The 19,447-nt window shown below is 39.8% G+C and overlaps 1 protein-coding gene and 1 long non-coding RNA gene across 3 annotated transcripts in view; one reads left to right on the plus strand and one right to left on the minus strand.

Annotated features, from left to right (window-relative positions):
* Nucleotides 1-16,723, minus strand: part of alk (ALK receptor tyrosine kinase) — a 435,104-nt gene extending 418,381 nt beyond the window's left edge. For both annotated transcript variants that reach the window (XM_085442295.1, XM_085442294.1), the window contains exon 1: nucleotides 15,366-16,723. In XM_085442295.1, coding sequence (XP_085298421.1) covers nucleotides 15,366-16,110 — 745 coding nt within the window. In that variant the 5' untranslated portion in view covers nucleotides 16,111-16,723. The remainder of the gene's footprint in view (nucleotides 1-15,365) is intronic.
* LOC146685968 (uncharacterized) lies at nucleotides 1,551-2,093 on the plus strand. The gene is made up of 2 exons (XR_014916904.1): nucleotides 1,551-1,875; nucleotides 1,957-2,093. It is a non-coding gene; the product is annotated as an uncharacterized LOC146685968 (long non-coding RNA).
* Nucleotides 16,724-19,447: the final 2,724 nt, after the last annotated feature.

The following is a 19,447-nucleotide window of genomic DNA, read 5'->3' on the forward strand; positions in this document are numbered from 1 at the left end:
CTGAGAGCACTCAGGCTGCTCCTCTCAAACTGACTGACTTCTTGTGTATGGCAACTGCACCATATCTGGTAATGGCTTTTTTACTCCTGGTGAATGTTGGGTTTTTCTCTTCAAAGTGTCCATGTTCCTCTCTGATGCTTCATAGTTCACTGCTTAGTGTCACACAGATTGGTTTGATTTAGTTCAAATATAAGTCTGACTTAAGATGTGTGAACACCCAAGGACAATCTGACAACAGAGAAAAGCTTAGTGGCAGGGCTTCACTAGACTGGAAAGACCATGGATGTATTAGACTATTCTTAACATGTAACCTTCCTACCTCCTTTATACATCCACTTTTCCTTTGCCACCCTGTCATATGCCCGAATATTTTAATGATTTAAAAACCTTTTCTGGGACATACAACAATATCACATGTATATATATTTTAATCATACCATTAAAGCTGCTCTAATCAATATGTTTATATTATATTCCATTAATCTATGAAAGGGGCCACTTGTAGTGAGGGGCCTTCTTCTATATTGTAGCCATTTCATTGAAGACACCAGCTTATTGGTGAGGACCAATACAGAGCTACAAGAAAGTGAAATATTGCACTTGTTTTCCCAGAAGACTAGAAATACAACTCCAAGTGGTTATTAATTCAAAACTTAAAACAAAGTACTAATGTATGATTATATACATCTGTCTTCAATTCAGTCTTCATATTCATTTCCTTCAGGTTAAGTAATGGCAGGAAACAAGTGAGGAAAGACAGGAAATAAGCCATGAGAAACATGTCCATCAATGAAACATAGTTTATCTGGTATATATGAACATAGTTCTTCTTTGTCAGAATCACAAAAGCATAAAAGCAAGGATGCAATTTAAAGACAAAATGAGATGAACACTTTCTTTCAACAGTACATTTCCTTGTTGTTCTCACTGTAAAAAAAATACACAGCTAAACTGGTAGTGAATTGTAGGGATTCCTTTTTTGCAATAATTAGTTTAGTTATTTTTAATTAGTTTGTAATAATAAAATCAATACTGTAGTTTTAAGTGGAAGTCAAGAGTGTGTAATGCATAATGTATTATGCATAATGCATGTCAGGAAAGTGTAAATTTACAATAAATCCTTTTAAAAGGACTTCATATATACAGTCATACATTCAATCCTAGACTTTGACCATTTAATTACCAACACTGGCGGATTTTTACTTCGACTCACATTTGTAGGAATTTGATTAAACTGACTGTTTTAAACAAATCAATGCTCAGTGCAGAATATAAAAGTTGGAGCGTGACCTAGTGCACCTCTACTTCTCTGGACCTACTTATGCAAGTGTGATCTTAGTCAAGCACCCCCAACTGGCTGTTAATATTAATTTAAGCCCTTTGAAGAATCATTTTACTGCTGATGGTTAGTGAGACTAACAAAGTACCCATCTTATCATGTTTTCTGTATACACAAGCATAACAAGCAGCATTTTTCACAAGTGGGAGACGTTTGGTTTCAGGCCTTTCTAAGAGAAAGGCTTCTGGAAGTCTGGAGACGAATGCAGAAGGGTGAACAACAAAGTCCACATCCTGTCATGGTCCGCGGCCCGGCGTCTGAGGTGCTGATGGGATGCCCACTCCCGTGGGCGTGGCCGCTGACTCCACACCTGCATCCCATCCCAGGCGATCACCAGGTGGACCATTTAATCCTGCCCAGCCTGCTGCTCCACGCCAGTCCGTAATCGTCCTTCAGCGATCACTGCTCGGCGTGTTTTGAGTCACCAGCCTGTCCAGAATTTGGATCACGATCAACCCCAGCCGCCTCGCCCTTTCTGGAGCTTCTCCCCACGGACCCTCACCCCTCCCTCCGGTTCCCTTGGCCCCGCTATCATCGTAAGACGCGTACACTACCTCCCCTCGTATGCTGCCGGTTTACCCGCACCCCAATAATCCTTTTTTCTTTTTCTGTTTCAGCCTCCCACGGTCCCGCTCTCGGCGTTTCCTGCGCGATTCTTCTCCCGGTCCCTCGGTTTCTCTGGTTCCGTGCGTTTTCTCCCTTCTACTCTCCCGGGACACTCTCAGTTATAATAAAGTTTATTTTTTCTCTCGTACCGCTGTGTGTGTGTTCTGCTCCTGGGTCCAGCTTGTGTGTTGAACTTCGGTTCTTGACACATCCTCCTTTAAACTTTTGACTCCTTTTTTTATATTCTTCAGGAATAGGCACTAAAAAGACTTGGTTAGGTTTAGGAAAAGGTTATTTACACTTTACAGCGTACACTTTACTTAGTTGTTTGGAAGGATTTTGGTCGGAAAGCCTTTACTGATAACTTTTTGCATGTTTTCCAGCCATTGGCTTGTTTTAATAGTAAAATTAATTTAATGTAAATTTAATGTAAAATATATTCTGTCTAATAAATGGCAAGGACAAATATAAAATGAGCTATACACATAAGGTAGTATACAGTGCACAATTTCAAGAACAGTATGACCACTGATTATGCACATTATTTACATTTCCCATTATGAAAGTGGAGCATCTCAGGATGTGAGCTTCACATGCAGCTCGTGTACAGTATGTGTTCAACTCTACAGCAGCTCTAAGCTAAACTCTAGTGCAGAGGCCTCTCGCAAGCATAACCATTAATCAAACAGGCAGCTTTTTTGAAAAAAAAAGAGGAAAAAACTGAAAAACACAAGTGGCATAAATAAGTAAAACATCAGGGGAAAGAAGAAAAGAGACAGTGCTGCTGAATAAGGAATGAAAAAGGAATCACAGCCAAAGTCACCTTGAGCCCAGCTAATTTACAAAACTGACATAAGCATTAACTACAATCAGGGTGATTAATATCATAAAGGGCATTAGCTGCTGTTTACACTGTCAAGGTGTTTATCTGTAGCTACCAATTTGGCAAGCTTGCCATTTTCATATTTTATTTGAAGTATGGCTGCCTACAGAATGCTAACAGCTTGTGTTTTGGGCAACATCTCAAAAGTCTGTGAGCTTTTGAGATGGAGCCAACTAATGTGAGGGCCGCTTCACAGGCCGTACAAGTCACCAGCTCAGGCAGCTAAATTAATGATTTCTTCACTTTCTTTAAGCCCAGAAAAATCAGCCGTCTCATTACGCTGACAGCAGACCTGTTCAATGTGTGACTGTCATAAATGAATCTGAGCAGATTCAAGGGCTCTCTCATTAAAATGCATTAAGTTTTCACTGGGCATAGTGACACAGAACTGGTGTTTTCTTAAATCAGAACAGAAACTACTATGTTTGCAATACTTCAAATGGGTTTACATGGAAATGCGCACGTGTTGACAGTGTATAGTGCTAATGATATCCCTGCACTTAGTTCAGTCAAGCTACACAGACATTTGAGCACCAAGTTTGTATTGCCAGTGCTCTGAATCAGAGGACTCAGTCAATGTATTACACTAACACAGACTGGCGAACTACGGCAGGGCAAGCTCTTCTATTTATGTTGAATTCTTTTCTTTGTCCTATATAGTGACACTATATCTGCAAGCACGCCATCACCAAATGAAGACTAGTTTGAAGCCAACACTGAGACACATGCACTTGATCATGCTCATTGTGATGTGCAGTATCGATCAAGTGTACAGGGTGTCATGGGTCCACTGGGGTGTCACAACACTGCTGACTTTTTGAGTGAATTGATCATAGAAATGTATAAATAATAAAGTGGCCTGTCATTCTGACTTCCTATTGATTTTACCATTAGCAGTTGATTGATACAAGTTTAAATGTCAGGAGTCCCATTGATTACCATGAATCCACACTTGCAATGTCATGTCACTTTTCCTGTGGCACTGCGGGTTTCCACCTGGAAGGACTAAATTAAAGGTCAACAGGTGCAGTGTGCCATCGAGCTCCATTTAAACTGCAGTCCCACCAAAGTATTTACATTTTAAATTCAGCTTAAGAATGACGCCACTTCACTTTTTCCATAGAAAATGTCCATAGACTGTACATAAAAGATGACAGCTGCTATTTCAAAATGTTTCAAGTCAAATGATGTGCATTTTTTTCAGTAATGCATATAGTTTTTGATATTCTTTTCAATTACATTACAGCTACTAGCCTGCAACTTTTTTTCCCCCCACTTCCTTTTCCCGTATTTTGCGGTGATTCAAACAAAATTCATTCACAGATACAAATTCTGGTGAACGTTAAGTAACTTGTCACGAATGGACAATGTACATTGAATGTGATATTTTAAACAAACAAAAGGAGAACATAACATCACATTTACAGATTATAATTAATTAATATAATATGTACAAAAATCAAAAGAATTGGGGTTAATAATTAAATCTTTTTAAAAAAAAAAAAAAAAAACATACAGATGTCAGTAATTGCTGTATGTGCAGTGATATTTGTGCAAAGTTTAGCCGACTCATTAAGTAGGCGAATATATGGGGTATATACAGACATATATACAGATGCATACTATGATTGTTATAATGATATTAATCCCAGTAATCCAGTTGGAGGTTCAACTTTCTCTCTTACTTGGAGTTTGCCATCACTTTTCATCTGTATACTGATGTGGAAAATGGTGGCTGCTTGTAGTGTATGCCTGTGTGTAGATTCAGGAGTCACTTCTTTTTAGGTGGTGGTTGGGTAACTGCACCTGTGAAGTCAGGACTTGTGCATTTGTGTGCAGGCAGGTAAACAAAGCTGGCGACGGGATGTTCAGCAAATTGTTTCAAATTGTAGGACTGCCTGCTGCTTGAACTGCAAATCTTGTTTTCTTCTTCTACATGTATAAAAAGGTGCAGCCTGTATGTGTGAAGAATTTGGATTTTTTTAAAAAGCTCATCTGGCTGAGCTGTGCTGGGTAACAAAAGTAAATGAACATATTTTTTGCCACAAGGTAATTAGTAGTAAATGGTCTCTTTTTAATGTGGTAATTAGTCAAACTTATACTGTACATTATATGATTCAGCATGATTTGTTTCCAGTGTTGAGGCTGTTCCTTTATTTAGATTTTTTGAATGAATCTCTTTTGGTAAAGTTTGCAATTAGAAGATATTTTCATTAGGCACATTTGGAATTTTTTCAATGTCTGCAGTGGGAATTATCACAGTTCTGCTCTGCTCCTACTAAAGAGTAAGCGATTCAAACATATACTTGGCAGCGACTGTATTAAAACAACAAACATATGAACACTAGCAGAGACGATACACATGTTGAATGACGTCGGCCTAACACAACACAATAAAACAGCATGCAGAGAAATTAAGCGATGATAAATTCCAGGCTTTACTAAGCATATATGCGGTGGTGGAAACGTACTCTGAGAATGCTGACGCATTCTTTTTTTTTTTAAAAGAAAGCAAGAGACCTCAAAACAGCCAAAGCAAGTCTGAATTGGTGTGGTTTAATTAACATTATCAGTGACCACAAAACAACAAGCTGGTTATGCAGGCAAAGAAAAACATTTGACACTCTGGCTTTTGGAGTATATCATCAGTGGTTCGAGGCGCTGAAGTCTGCCAGAGGAACCTTCTGTCAGAGACTGATGGCTTGTTTCAAATTTCATGACATATAACAAAAACAGCCACCGATCTTTTTTTGATATAGACCGGTGCATTGTATTAATATCACAGTGCAAATTCACGCATGCACTTTTTAGCATAAAACCAGTGTCACACAACAACAGCTTCACTAACAGCATCTTCCAACTTAAAATTCATGTAGGTGGAGTGAATGTAATCAGGAAAAATGGTTCTTGGAGGTTTATGGTTCTCATAGGAGCACCCTTGTGCACCCTCAGGCAGTCCCCAGAAATGTTCGTTCTTAACTTACCTAGTGTTTATTAGTCTGCCATATAATTGTGTATTACATACACTAATCTATCATGCAGTAGCTCATGCTGGGCAACGGGAAATGGCGTGTCACAGGATGAACAAAAACTTATTCATCTGCATCCTTATTTCCTGTGTTTCTGTATCTTCTGCAAACTACAATGCCATCTCTTTAATCAGAAGTTAACATAAAACAAATGAAACTTTAGTCCACACAAAATACAAGTTTTAAGTTGTAACTCTTGAAGCAAAAAGGTCACCCATTTCTTCTTGTTGCTTAATAGTTTGCTTTGAAATCTGCCACAACAACCAAACACTTCCAGTATCGAGAAATCAGGCTTTCACATTACTGTGGTGGAATATTTTTTGAGAAATTTAGAGGTTTGGGATTTCTCAAATTCTTGGGATCATTATGTTTCACATTAGTGTTTCAGTTACAGCTAACAGACTAATAACTGATTTTCTGTCCAAGAGCTGAACTTATGATTCACTCAATAATTGCAAGTCACCGTAAAGCAGTAAATCACTGACATATTGACATCTTCATGCTTGGCTGTAGCTATTATTTTTCTTTTAGTGAATGTCTATATTTGGTTTAAGCCAAATTAAAGGGATATAAATGGATCTCTTGACTTCTGAACAGTACAACTTTCTTCTCATCTGTTTCCCCAGAAGCTTCATCAAAGAGTGAAAGGTTTGAGCCAGATTCAACCAGGAAGGTGAACATTATTATATTTTGCAGTGCCAGCTTGTCTTCAAATCAGGAAGGTTACAAAGTAACGTGTTTCAGTAATGCGGTAATACATACTGTGCTAAACTCAGTAATTACTACCTTTTTCTACCTGTGCTACAATTAACTGATTTCAGTAAGTCCGCGGGAGGACAAAAATGTTGGCACAAAACAGCTTTTGAGGAGATAAGTTGTCGACATTACTTTTATTTTTATTGCACAAAAGAAAAAACTGCAATGGTAATGAGGAAACTGCATCTAAGACAGAAACAACCAGATTATACTGCATACAGAACTTTGCAAGCATCTGCACAGACAGCATGCTGACAGAAAGCTAGCCAAGAGACCAGAGTGATTTTCAAGCTGAGTGAGCAGTCAGACTTGCAGCCTTTATTTCTACCTGTTCATGTTTCTAAAGTAGAATAACTGTGGAAATGGCTTTGAAGTCTCTTTGGGCTGGTTTTCATCTTTGATCTGTAGTATTGACTTTGTGTTCATATGTAAAAACTAAAAGAAAGAGCGTATGTGTGTCCTCATTAGGATAGAGATTTGTTGCTGTGCGGCTCTGTTGCCTATATTGTTAACTGATAATTATGTAACAATTTGTTCAAGACATTTTATGGAGTAATGGGAAAGTAATGTAACAAGTGGTGTATCAGTTACTTTCTCCGGTGAGTAATTACGTAACGTACTCCATTACTTTAAAAAAAACAAATAACGAGTTATGTGTAATATATTACTTTTCTTGAGACACTGCTTATGAATAAATTGACATGGATGAGGTGAGTGATCCATGCTTTCCATGGATCCTTTGTGACTTTCTGAAGGATCTTAAAGGAATTTTTAAAATTCTGCAAAGGTTAACTATCATTCTGAGCCTTCAGTGTATTTGTTCTGTTCCTTTTTATTATTTATAGAGTTTAACTTCTTATGTTTTCACTATCTTTGGTTAGAAAAGTGTTTATAAACACCCTTATCAGAGGGCTATGTACTTCCTAGGTGATATCCTTAAAGGCTAGAGAAATGTGCTTGCCATTGCCCCTAGAAGCTAAAGAAAATGATGCATTTAATTAGCGTAGTACATCTGTGGTGAGTGAAGCTATAATTGCTCTGTTTGGTGTCTTAGTATCTCTACACCCTGAAGAAGGTGCAAGCCGATACGTGTCAGTGTATTTTTTAAGGTCTTTAGCCCTGCAAAATGAAGACTTTTTACTACTTTTTTAAACCCACCCTGAATGCCTGCAACCCTTCAGAGGCCTGCACGCTTGAAAACAGTTATCAGTGTACTATGGTCATTTTTTAAATTTTCATTTTCTGGAGATCAAGATGGTATTAGATAATCTTTTAGCTTTTATACAGATCATTATTTTGAAAACTTACATTTTTTATTGTCACAGGCTGTGTGTTTGTGTTATATTAGAGTTTGTTCTAGGTTAGGCTCAGTTTGGTATCAGATACATTTTCACAACACATCCAGTGAGCTTCTGAATGCTCACTTGAAGGTGTATTTTGAACATTTCTGTGTCATGCTATCATTTCACCATTAACGGCAAACTTGTGTAAAAAAAAAAACATTAACAGGTATATAAGAAATACTAAGGATCGTTGCTGGTAAGTAGAGCAGTTTTCAGTAACAAAAAAAAAAAATCAACTATTTCCAATCCCAAATGCAGGGATTTCTCTTGTTTAATTCGGGAGATTCTGCACATGAATTTGCCTCCTTGGGCGAGACTGTCAATGCAAAGTTCTGCTGCAGCATCTTGAGGCATCTGAGAGAGAATACTCAGCAGCAGTGATCTGAATTGTGGAGCATGTCGACACAGAACACATTAATAACATCTTTTGGCCACACTAACACAGTCTGCTCACCATCTGGACCACTTACCAGATTTGCCTCCCCATGACTTTGTCCACTTACTGAAAATGAAAATCAAGTTGAAGGATCACCGTTTTGACACATTTGAGATCCAGCACACACTGCAGATGCACACGTGCAATTAGACCAAACAGGACTATCGAGCGATTCAAAAGTAGGAGTCCTGCTGAAAATAATCTAGAGGTCCACAAGAAAATTGCCTTGAACAGAAAATAAGCCAAAATTACTACAAGTGAGGTTTTTGATTCTTATAGGCCCAATCTCAGAACATCTTCATTTTGGTCTTAAATAAACACAAAAAAGTGCCGGAACTAGTAAATAACTTTTAAATTACCTGTTTATTTATTCTCATATTTGTCCTAAAAACCATCTGAAATGTCTGAAACTCAAAGCTGTTCTATTGTAACACAGAAGAAAGGCAACGACAAATGTGCTAGAAGCTAGAGCCTGGCAATGTTTGGCATATTGTGGAAATAATTGTGACTCATAAATTAAAAGACTAATCTTCTCAGCTCGAGTGGTGATTGGGCCTGTGAGTTGGCGGGATCGTAATCACAGAAATCCTGCCTTCAAATTCACATTAGCATGTTTTTCATTGGCATGAATACACATAATTATTACTGCAAAAACAAGTCAATCACGTTTAGCTATGAAGTTAATGACAATGCGACAAAACAATTCAAATGACAATAATTACTTAAAAAATGAAGATGAATAATGATAAAATTAATTGAGTGTGTCTGTGAACGCTTGTTTACAAATGACTGTAATTATGCTGGGTGAACAGTAACTTTTGTCGGACCGACTACACTCTCTAGCGCCATAGATTAAACTTCTCTCGAGGCTACTACACCAGCTACTTCGTCAGGAGACAAAGGAAAAGCTTTTGAAAATTACGTTGTTTTTCCATCTTCCAAAGAGAAATCCCTTCCAGAAGGGCCACAGACAACACAAGGTAAACAAAGTGCTGAGTATGTAATGTACTGTTTGCTTCCTTTATGATTCAGAAGGAATTACTGAGTTTGCTTAACGCGTAAAACATCCACACACTAGGATTCAATTTTGAGGCTCTCCAAGGAAATGGCATACTGGTGACGCTCAATAGAAAATCATGTGTTTGGATTTGAGGCTGAGCTGAATGGCAAATATGGCAAGAAATGCTCTAACATGCACAGCTGCTCCTTTCAAGCATGATGGTAGCAGTCTTTTACTTTAGGGCTTCAATCAAATTCTGTTAAGTGTGTTCATGAAGACACTCTTTGCTAATGGAGCGACGAGAAACATCAGCTTCCCAACGAGCTCTGAGGAAGGTATATGCAGCTTAATGAGGCGGAAGCTCGACTTCTTCCAGCTTCCAACGCTGAAATCATTTAAAGATTCTTTTGCAACCTATTTATGGCACCACTTGGTAAACATAACAAAGGTTAATAAAGTGGAGGCCATATCTTTATCACACCTGCAGAGCATTGTTTCCCTTCTCTTATATTGTAACTGGTAGAAGTATTTCTTATTAATGGTGTCCCCCATAGAGCGCACAAGGCGAGTAAGTATAAATGCACTGTGCAGAGTTTAATGCCTTGATTCCCGCAGGCACGCTTCCCTGATTGTCAAATTATTCTGGGTGCCATGGCGGGTATTTATTTCATGCTAATAGCCAGCGTCTTTCTGGAGGCTGGAAAAACAAGTGTAGCACGTACATTACACAGAAAAATGCCAAACATTGGTGAGTCAGGGGCGTAAAAATGCTGAAAAAGTGAGACAATACTCATTGGAGCCTAGTGTTGAGGCATTTTGTACGGAGGAGGGAGTTCGTGACAACAGAAAGACACGGAGGGAGGACAGGTGTGTGCGTGTGTGTGTGAAATGTTCAGAGCTCATGTCTTTCTGTGGATCAGCAGCAAGTAAACACAGTTTTGCTTTGCAGAAACACACAATGTAATCATCACTTATGACAATAACTGTGGCTCTGCAAACAGGCAACAGAGTAATCAAGTCGAAGGCACTGAGCATACAATGTGAGGCTTATAGTGTCAGTGGAGTCCACCCATGTTGTGAATACTTCTGTCATTTCTTACCCATGATCATTCATGATAATTCCCTTTTGTTTAGAAGTGAATTTAACCAGCATCACATAAACTGTGATTTGGCAAATCTATTCAAAATCCCATACAAAATATTCAGTCTCACAATGTATGATCTGGCAAGGGTTATGTGACGATAACCAGAGGTAGAGGTAAACCACATGCAATCATGGGAAAAAGGGTTTTCACAGTACTCTGTATAGTCCTGTAAAAAAAAAACCATAATGCCAATATTTCCAGAGCCACCTTTAGCAGAAATAGCTTGAAGTAACTTTCTGACTTTAATTTTATCAGTTTGAGACAAAATTTAAACACAACAATATGACACTCTTCTTTACAGTGTTGACCTTAGCCTCCTTGGGTTCCCACCACTACATTTCAGTTGGGTTGAGGTGTGATCTTCGAATGGGCCCTTCCAACACTTTGATTATTTTCTTTTTCAATCATTCTGTGTTGATCTGATTTGCTGCTGTTGACCCAGTTTGGGCCAAGCTTTAGCTGTCTGATAGATGGCCTCGGATTAGTCTCTAAAACACTTTGATATAGACTTTAATGGTTTGACTCAATGACACCAAGGTGCTCGGGTCCTGTGGCTGCAAAACGAGCCCAAATCATCACTCTTCACCACTGTGCTAAGGAGTTCATGGGAGGTGTTCGTGCTCATATGCTGTGTTTAGTTTCTATCAAACATGAGCGCTGTGCATTACTGCAAATGTATCCACTTTGGTCTCATCTGTCCACAGGACATTGTTTTGGACGTCCTGTGAATGGCACGTTTCCAAGCCATTGTTCCAGTTTATCCGATTGTACTATCATGAACTTTAACATTCAACATGCAACACCTCTGCTTTTATAGAGATACTCGTCCTTGATGATTAGTTAATGAAGTCGACAGTGGTTGTCCAGCATTTGTTGAGCTAATCTGCAACCACATAGTTGAGGCTGGATAGTTTTCATTTGGCCTGTAGCCACATCTCCCTGTCTTCATGGTAAAGGTGTTGATGAGTACACTACATCCACAGCATGAATTAGCATGCAGTTTGTTCAGTGCTCTGGTGGGAGGAGCCTGTCATGTAAAGTTTCACATGTGTAGTAGAAGTGTAATGTGTGGGTGATTCGGTTGGTACTGAGATCTGCTCTAAAATTAAGAAAAAAAATGTTAATGAAAACAAAAAGGTGTTGTTTGACAGTATAGTATCAAGGTCAGCAAGAACCACGCCAGACTATATTATCTGCAGGAATTGTCATATTCTGACACCAGGCAAACAGCAGCACACTCCTTTTATAGGTCAGTGCCCTTTCCCAGGTGAACTTATTCATACCGACAACACATTCACACCCAGACTGACACCTACATCTAATTATACAGTTGGCAGTTCACCTGACCTGTATCATAATGTGCTGTGTGAGGTGAGATCGTTAACCCTAATCAGTATACCTTGAAGATTAGGTTAAAATATGTCACAAAAAGGTAGCTTCATGTTTTTATGACTTTGAAGCTAATAGATTTTAACTGGAATTTACCTTTTGTCGGTGCTGGGTGAATTCAGTGGGATGAGCTGGTGAATTTTGAGCATTCTCTGACAAATGCTAAAGAAATATTACGCGTGTTGTTGTTGTTTGTTTTGGTTTTTTTGAAGACAACACATGATTTATTGTTTTAACAACCCAACGCAAAAACCTAAAACACTAAAATAGGCTAACTTCATTACCTCCTTGTAGCATATGCAGACCAAAACTGGCCACTGTGTAACACTATGTGCAGTCCCACTTGTATACAGTAGGTAGAAAAATGAAAGCACTGAGATCAGAGGCAAAATCTCCTTAGAGGGCTTAGCTAGTTATCTATGGTAACTTTATATTGTTGTTCTTGGATTTCTTATACTAGGCCTTGGTGCCTCTTATTTGATAAGAATGTGTTTTAGCTCCCTTCTACTCCACTTTCAGTGTTGTTGCGACTGGTAGTGACCAGGAGGGCTGCTGTGCTCACAGCTAGAACTTTGGGCATCAGGGAGATTTCCACAATCACTGACATCACACAGAGGCAACAGTAGAACACTCTTAAACTACAGTGTATGGTTTCATAGTCAGACCCACCCCTTTCTTCACATCCAGTTTCAAAACAAGACAATGGTGACGGAGAAAATACTCCTCAAGCCTTCTAAGTAGGACTTCAGGAACCGCTGGGTGATGTCACGGCATCTATGCTCCTCTTTCATGCTGTCTATGGTCTGTCAACTTGAATCATAAAAAGTGTGTACTTTTACTGGTAACACATCCAGTTTTCTATTAGTGTAAGGAAAATAGGTTTCAGCATGCCTCTAAGATGTGTATATATATATATATATATGTGTGTGTGTGTGTTTGAGAGAGAAAACAATAATATTATATGTTCTGTCATACGTTGACATTGTGCTTAGATTCCTGCTTTCTTATTTCATACAGTAGGAGAAAAATGAGCTAGTGTGTGAAAGAACAGTCCTTTTACTATTTTCCTTTTCTACTTTGATGCTTAGCTCTCACTGCATCCCCCTACCAACAGATTTGAAATGAAAGGATACGCCTATATCTTCTCGCCGAAGCTTCGTATACGAAGCGCCTCTGAGCAGCACTCTTCCTGAATGATTAAATATGTGATCAATTTTAGGGTTATGTAAGGATGCGGCATAGAGGCGAAATGAGAAATGATCATGGAGGTAATAAACAATGGACAGTAGTCTATTTATTCCAATCAAATCCTGTAAGTGCTCATTGAAGTCTATATTTCCAGTGTTTTGCTGTTCTTTGGTTTTACATAAGTGCAGCACACATAAACCTAGTTTGCTGAAGTGTGAATGTCATCTTCTCCTCAAAATTAAACGAATAAATAATAAATGTATTGCTTAAAGATGTCATGGTCCCCCAGAATGATACATAGGAGGAGCTTCAGCTGATTTAAATCCCTGTCAGCTGGACAAATATGTCAGAGAGAGTGTTGGGCAAATAAAACAATTTTGATATGACACAGTTGTGGTTAAGGTTTGGCTTCACATGTACGAAAATGGCCTCTTGGTGGTTTTTAAAGTGAAAGAAAGTGGTGCTCTCAAAAAAATCCAGCTGAGTCCCCCAGGGGAAAGAAAAAACATCCCCTGCTGGCTTCCCACCTGCGAACACTCAAAACTGTTTTGGGCAGAAAGCCTGCCGGGAGCCGCCATTTCAATTAAAAAGAAGCTGGGTGTTAAAAATGCTTATATAAGCACACCGCTGATGTGAGCATTTTTATGACTTTTGGGTTTGTTTTGGTACACAAGCTGGTTTGGGAAAATCATAGTTTCTGCAACAGACCATGGTTATCATGAAGGCGTGTCAAAAGCATAATGACAAGTGAAAGGAAACATCCTTTGCCAAAGTCCAAAATTTTGCTGACCCATCCAGGTGCTCTGACTTCCTCCCTGTGCAGATGTCACATTGTTTCTGTACCTGTTGTTTTTTTACAGTCACACAATAGCAACCATCCTGATCTGCAACAGAGCTGCTGGAAGTTGTAGGCTTCAGTGTTTTTCTCAAGTATCGCTTAAATGTCACAATGTGAAAGGGGTGCTTTTAAAAAATAAACTAAAAATGATGTGTTTACTGCAAAAACCATATCATAGCATCAACGCAAGATGGGTTCCCACCTGTTAACACCACCAGCTGTGTTGCTGGAATCCCTGCCGGGAGCTGCACGGATAGTCCACTCAGATGCCTCTCTACTACAGTCTCAGATGTGTGCGTGTGACATACTGAAGTGTTTCATCTCTACTTGTAATAACAGCATATGTCAAATGAAATCCTAACGTGGCAACCAGCACTGACAATAACTTACTGCATATTGTACAGTCATGGCTTTCTTAGTTTCACTGTGTATTTTGCATACATTTCTATGTGCACACAGTCCTTGAGGGGAAAAGGTGGTCAAGGTGGTGATGGGTGTCTTCTTTCCAGCCTAGCCAGCCTCTTCTTTTGTCTGATGGATTCCCTTGCATTTTTCTGGGCCAGCCTCCCTCATCAAAGTGATTAAGCAATTACACTGATTGTGCCGATGCTCAGAAGAACAGGGGAAGGACCCTTGAGTATTGAGTGCTAAAGCTTTCTTAGAGATAATGGCTTAATTTGTGCCTAATCAAAATAAAACCTGTTTTCTCAAATCTCCACCCTACCTGTAGTACAGGTTAGCTTGGGGAATTGAGAAGGTGTCTTTAAGAAGAAGCCAGTGGAGTTAAAAAATAAATCCCTGATGGGGCCTTTCCAACTTAAGCATCATTGCATACCCTATAGTCATCCTTATGCAGTATAGACGTGTTATTATAAAGCAATGAGGCCTCTCTTCAAATGAAATAATAATTATCATCTCAGAACTGATTACATAGAATCCTCTAAAGATGCTGCATATACATATCATGGATACCAAGTGGAAATAATCAAAGTGTTTGGAAATTAAATCAGCATTCAGTTCATCTCTCAGAGCTGCTCTGGGCATCAATAATAAAACAGGGGTCTGGTGAGCCCTCTGAATCAGAGCAACAGAACTAAATGTATGAAATCCTCCTGTATTTTCTTCTCGCGCACACACACGCACACACGTAGTTATACCTCAGTCATCATTTTCCCATCAGAGCAGTCCAAATAACAGATCTTCCTCCGTGTGCTATCATTTCTTTACCACAATTGAAGCCAGCCAAAGCACACCCAGCGCGCAACTTCAAGCGCGCTGGATTCGGCATCAAAAATTAATCATATCAGAACTTAAATCACAACCGTGAGCGAGTTGCATCTGGGGGTGTGGGGGAACCGCATGGCAAAAGAGTGAGAGCAAAACGCGAAGGGAGGGTGGAAGAGAGGGACTCACCCGCGGAGGATATCTGGAGGTAGAGGCGGGGGTCTGAAGCTCGAATGGCCGCTGTGTACCGATCCTCAATCCCTGGCACCTGCGCCTTTTTCTCGGGCATAAGCCGGACCCTGAGCCGCCCCCCCTCAGCGCCGAGCCACCACTCCAGAATAGTTGTGAGGTCCATTTCCAGGATGTACACCGGGGCCTCCTCGTACACAGACAGCCCCCCGCATCCCGTCCTGACTAAATCCTCTCCTATTTCCACCACAACTTGGTTAGATTTCCTGCTCGCCTTCGTCAAGCCCAATTTCAGAACTTTGGTCAGCGGTCGCTTGTAGAAGGAGGGGAACTGTCCATCAGCAGACGCGTTCCTCAGTGCTGATTCCGCTGCAGACTTAAGGTCCACAAAAGTAGAAATGGTTTTCTGTAAAGGTATGCATTGCATTTTTAAGTTTGCGCGCACCGTGTAACATCCGCTAAAAGTCTGGCAGTCGCCGTTTAAGGGTCTCTTTATGAACTCCGCCAGATAATAGCGCAACAGAGAGGGGACCGCAAAATCCACGGCCAGTGTTTTCCTCTTGTTCCTGGAGATTTGGGTTTGGTTCGAGTCTTTTTTGCCGCCGCTTTCCCCGCTGATGTTGCTGATGTTGCTGAAGCCGATAGCGGGCAGATCCGTCCTCGATGTGGTCCTTGGCGAGGCGCAGTGCAGCTCAGCGAGAAATGCCGCAGAAGAAACAAGCAAAAATAATATCCTGGCGTCCATGGTTTGAGAATTTGAGTGTTTAGTTTAGGAGACGCACGCCTTAATCCCACCGTTCACCGTTTCCTCTCCGCTCTTGTCACATAGGTTACGCAGCGCAAAAATCACAAAGTGCGAATCGATGATCCTGCGTGTCCTGCGCCTCTTTGCCGGTGCGCACCCGTGGCAAGACGACGGGGAACTGGCTTTTACATTCGTTTGCCACCTACTATTGCTATCCTCCGGTTTGCAAGCGGGAAAAGTGCCATATCCCCTCTCTGTTCCCGGCACACAGACCTCTGAGACAATACCTTTTATTACCAGTGCGAACCTAGCGAGTCGCTCTCCGGGACGCTGATTGATATGCCGGTCGGGTCCGCTCCGGTGGCTTTCAAAGACTCCCTGTCTCTTGGCACAGTTGTGACGGCGGTACAAGTGGTCTCTCTGTCAGAAGCGGGATGCAGCGTCCCTCTCTCCCCTCACAACTAAATGAATTCACAATGAGTTTGGAGGAGTCGAGCCGCCATTAAAGTTTCAAATAAAATCTCACAGTCCTGGCTAATTGGAAACCTCTTGGACAGCCTCACTGGTTTACAGTCTACTGAAGATCTCGGTGCTCCTTTGGTCAGAACTGGCAGCTCTGATCGCTGCTGTCATGCCTGCACATGCGGTAAAGTCATTCACACATCCATTTGACGTCAATAAAAACCGTTTTCTCTGAACACGACTCCCTTGTGCGAAAAGCGTCGTTATGGACACATGTGATGCGCTCTCAGCGCAGCCGTAACTCTGCCTATTTCTTTATTGAAATTAGAAACGCCAGGAGGTGTAGCTGCACAGCTCGGCACATTATCTTTGGTGATTTTTTTCAATGAATCACCGAGCCTTTTACGTGTCCGGAAATTGGATTGGATTAGTCGCACTCTCCCGGACCGGTTGTGTGCAAATCAAATAGTTTCAGAGGGAGGCTATTTGGGCTGTAGCCCATGCGGTTCTGTTATGTCTCACGTGCAGAGGCTAATAGCCTTCTTCTTTAAAAGATCAGGGAGCTGTGTTGCCATCTTGCCAGTTCATTTGCCACACAGGCTGTGTCCTTAATTGGGAATTAAGGGGTAGGTGATTGGAGCAGGAGATTAAAAAATACCAGAAGATACTCAGTCACCTCTCTTCTTCTCCCTCCCTCACATTAATAGTTTCTTCGCTGACTTTAAAAGTTGATCAGAGAAGACACCCACTAGATGGCGTCATCACATGCTGCAGATCATTTGCACTCTTCAGTTTCACTGACAAATCCATTAAGGCTCTAATTGCTCTGGAATTTTTACAGTCTGATTAGAGTGTTATCTGTGGAAGAGGATTAGGGCAATATGTGAAAATTTTATGAGTCGAGGAATCACAGTCTCCAAAGTCAGAACTGTGAAGTCTTTTTTTTTTAAGTATAAAATTCTGGCTCAACTTTTTAACATTAATCTATCAGGTAGATATGGTACTCCAAAATAAAGTTTTTTTGTTTTTTTATATAATAAAAAATAAAATGACGTTGTTACATGTTACATTTGTGTGAACAATGAGGGCTGGAGTGGATATTTTTATTAAACTGACTGTTTAATTTCTTTTAATTTCTGAAGACATATGCTATAAGCTGTTCTGGGTTGGAAATGCAAATCTTTAATATTACCTTTTGTTAGAAATAAATATTATTTGCAGTATGTTTTAGTTTATATCTTTGGTAATTTAGACAATGGAGACATGCACATAATTAAACTAGGCCATGCTATTGAAATGCATAACAGGAAGCAGATGAGAAGGAAACTATGTACTAATGGAATTGTCTTTGTATATGAGTTGTGTTTAGCATTGTAGCTGTTGTCATGTTTGTTTTCCATGCTCCCAAACTGACCATACTTGGTCAAGAAAGAGAAATGCTATGTTATCTGCTTAATCCAATTCACCAAGACTTTAGTCTTTTATTACAGTTGCATTTCCATGAACCGGATGAGTCTGATAACTACATCTTTAAAAGGAACACCAAAACCTAGGTCCAGAGATCCATTTCAGTGACTAATTGGCCAAACTGACACCGACAGACATCTAGGAGCACAAACCTATCACTTAAATTGCCCACACCCCTTATAATCAGTGTTGGGCAAGTTACTTTGACAAAGTAATTAATTTTAGTTTCTAGTTACTTCTTCAAAAAAGTAACTGAGTTAGTAATGAGTTACAATATTCTAAAAGTAATTAATTACTTGAAAAGTAACTATTGCATTACTTTAAAAAAAAATGTTTAACCCTCTGGGGTCCAGGGTATAATTGGCCATTTTTGACTACTTTTGATTTGACCTCTACATTTCACCTTTAAAAACTATTTACTTTGCCTTGTTTGGTATCATTCTTTTCAGCACAACCTCACGTGTCTGAATTTACAGTTATGTTTTCATTTTGACATACTGTATTAACACACTGATCTAAAATCAGACAAAAAACATGAAATCCGAGTAGAAAGTTATGTTTTTTACTGTAACAACCACAAACATGTTCACTGAATCATATTTTATAACTGCAAATGCAAATATAAATTGTGAATTTTAAAATCATATCCACAAGTTTTGCAAACAAAAGTTATTTGCAACCATTTACCTTTTAGTATAACCATTTCAAACTATTTACAAAACAATCAGCTGTTCTGCATTCAATAAGATGCCACACAAATTATTTGTGCCACTCCAAAAAAATAATTTCTGTCCAGGCCTGACAGCAGCAGGTGTATCACTCATGTTTTCATTCAGCAGTTGCCTCATTGTTTTGACACACAACACAAAACTATCCACAACACTACACACTAACTACACACTCCAAACACGCTAAAAGTCACAAATCTCTCACATCTCAAAACTCACTCTCTCTCTCTCTTTTTCTGCTGTCTTTCTTTCTCTCTCTCTCGCCGTCACTCCTCAAACTTCCCCTTCTTCTTAAACAACCAAATGCCATGTTGTCATATCATTTTTGATTGGTCGACATGGTGCATTTTTCCACGAACGGGCTGTTTTTTGTTTTGTTTTTTGCTCATAAGCAGAGAGATCTTGCTAGTGCTGTCCTTAGACAGTAAACGTGACAAAACTATTGAGGGAAAAACGCCTCGTTTAAATATTGTTTATCATGACTCTGGTTTTACGTGGCCTATCGACACAATTTAAAAACTGGTAAAAGCTGTAGCGCCCAGATTACTTACCTAGACAGCTACTTGCGTGCAACTGAAATAAGATGCGGTAAACTGAACACAGCTTTAGCCGTCTGTTTGTTGAAAAATAGTAACGCCACCGCACTGCATTTTCTTGTTAGTAACGGTAAAGGCGTTGTA

The sequence above is a fragment of the Copadichromis virginalis genome, linkage group LG19, assembly GCF_057382275.1.
Source record: "Copadichromis virginalis isolate Kocher_CV1m ecotype Utaka linkage group LG19, C_Virginalis_male_GT1.1, whole genome shotgun sequence".
NCBI lineage: Eukaryota > Metazoa > Chordata > Actinopteri > Cichliformes > Cichlidae > Copadichromis > Copadichromis virginalis.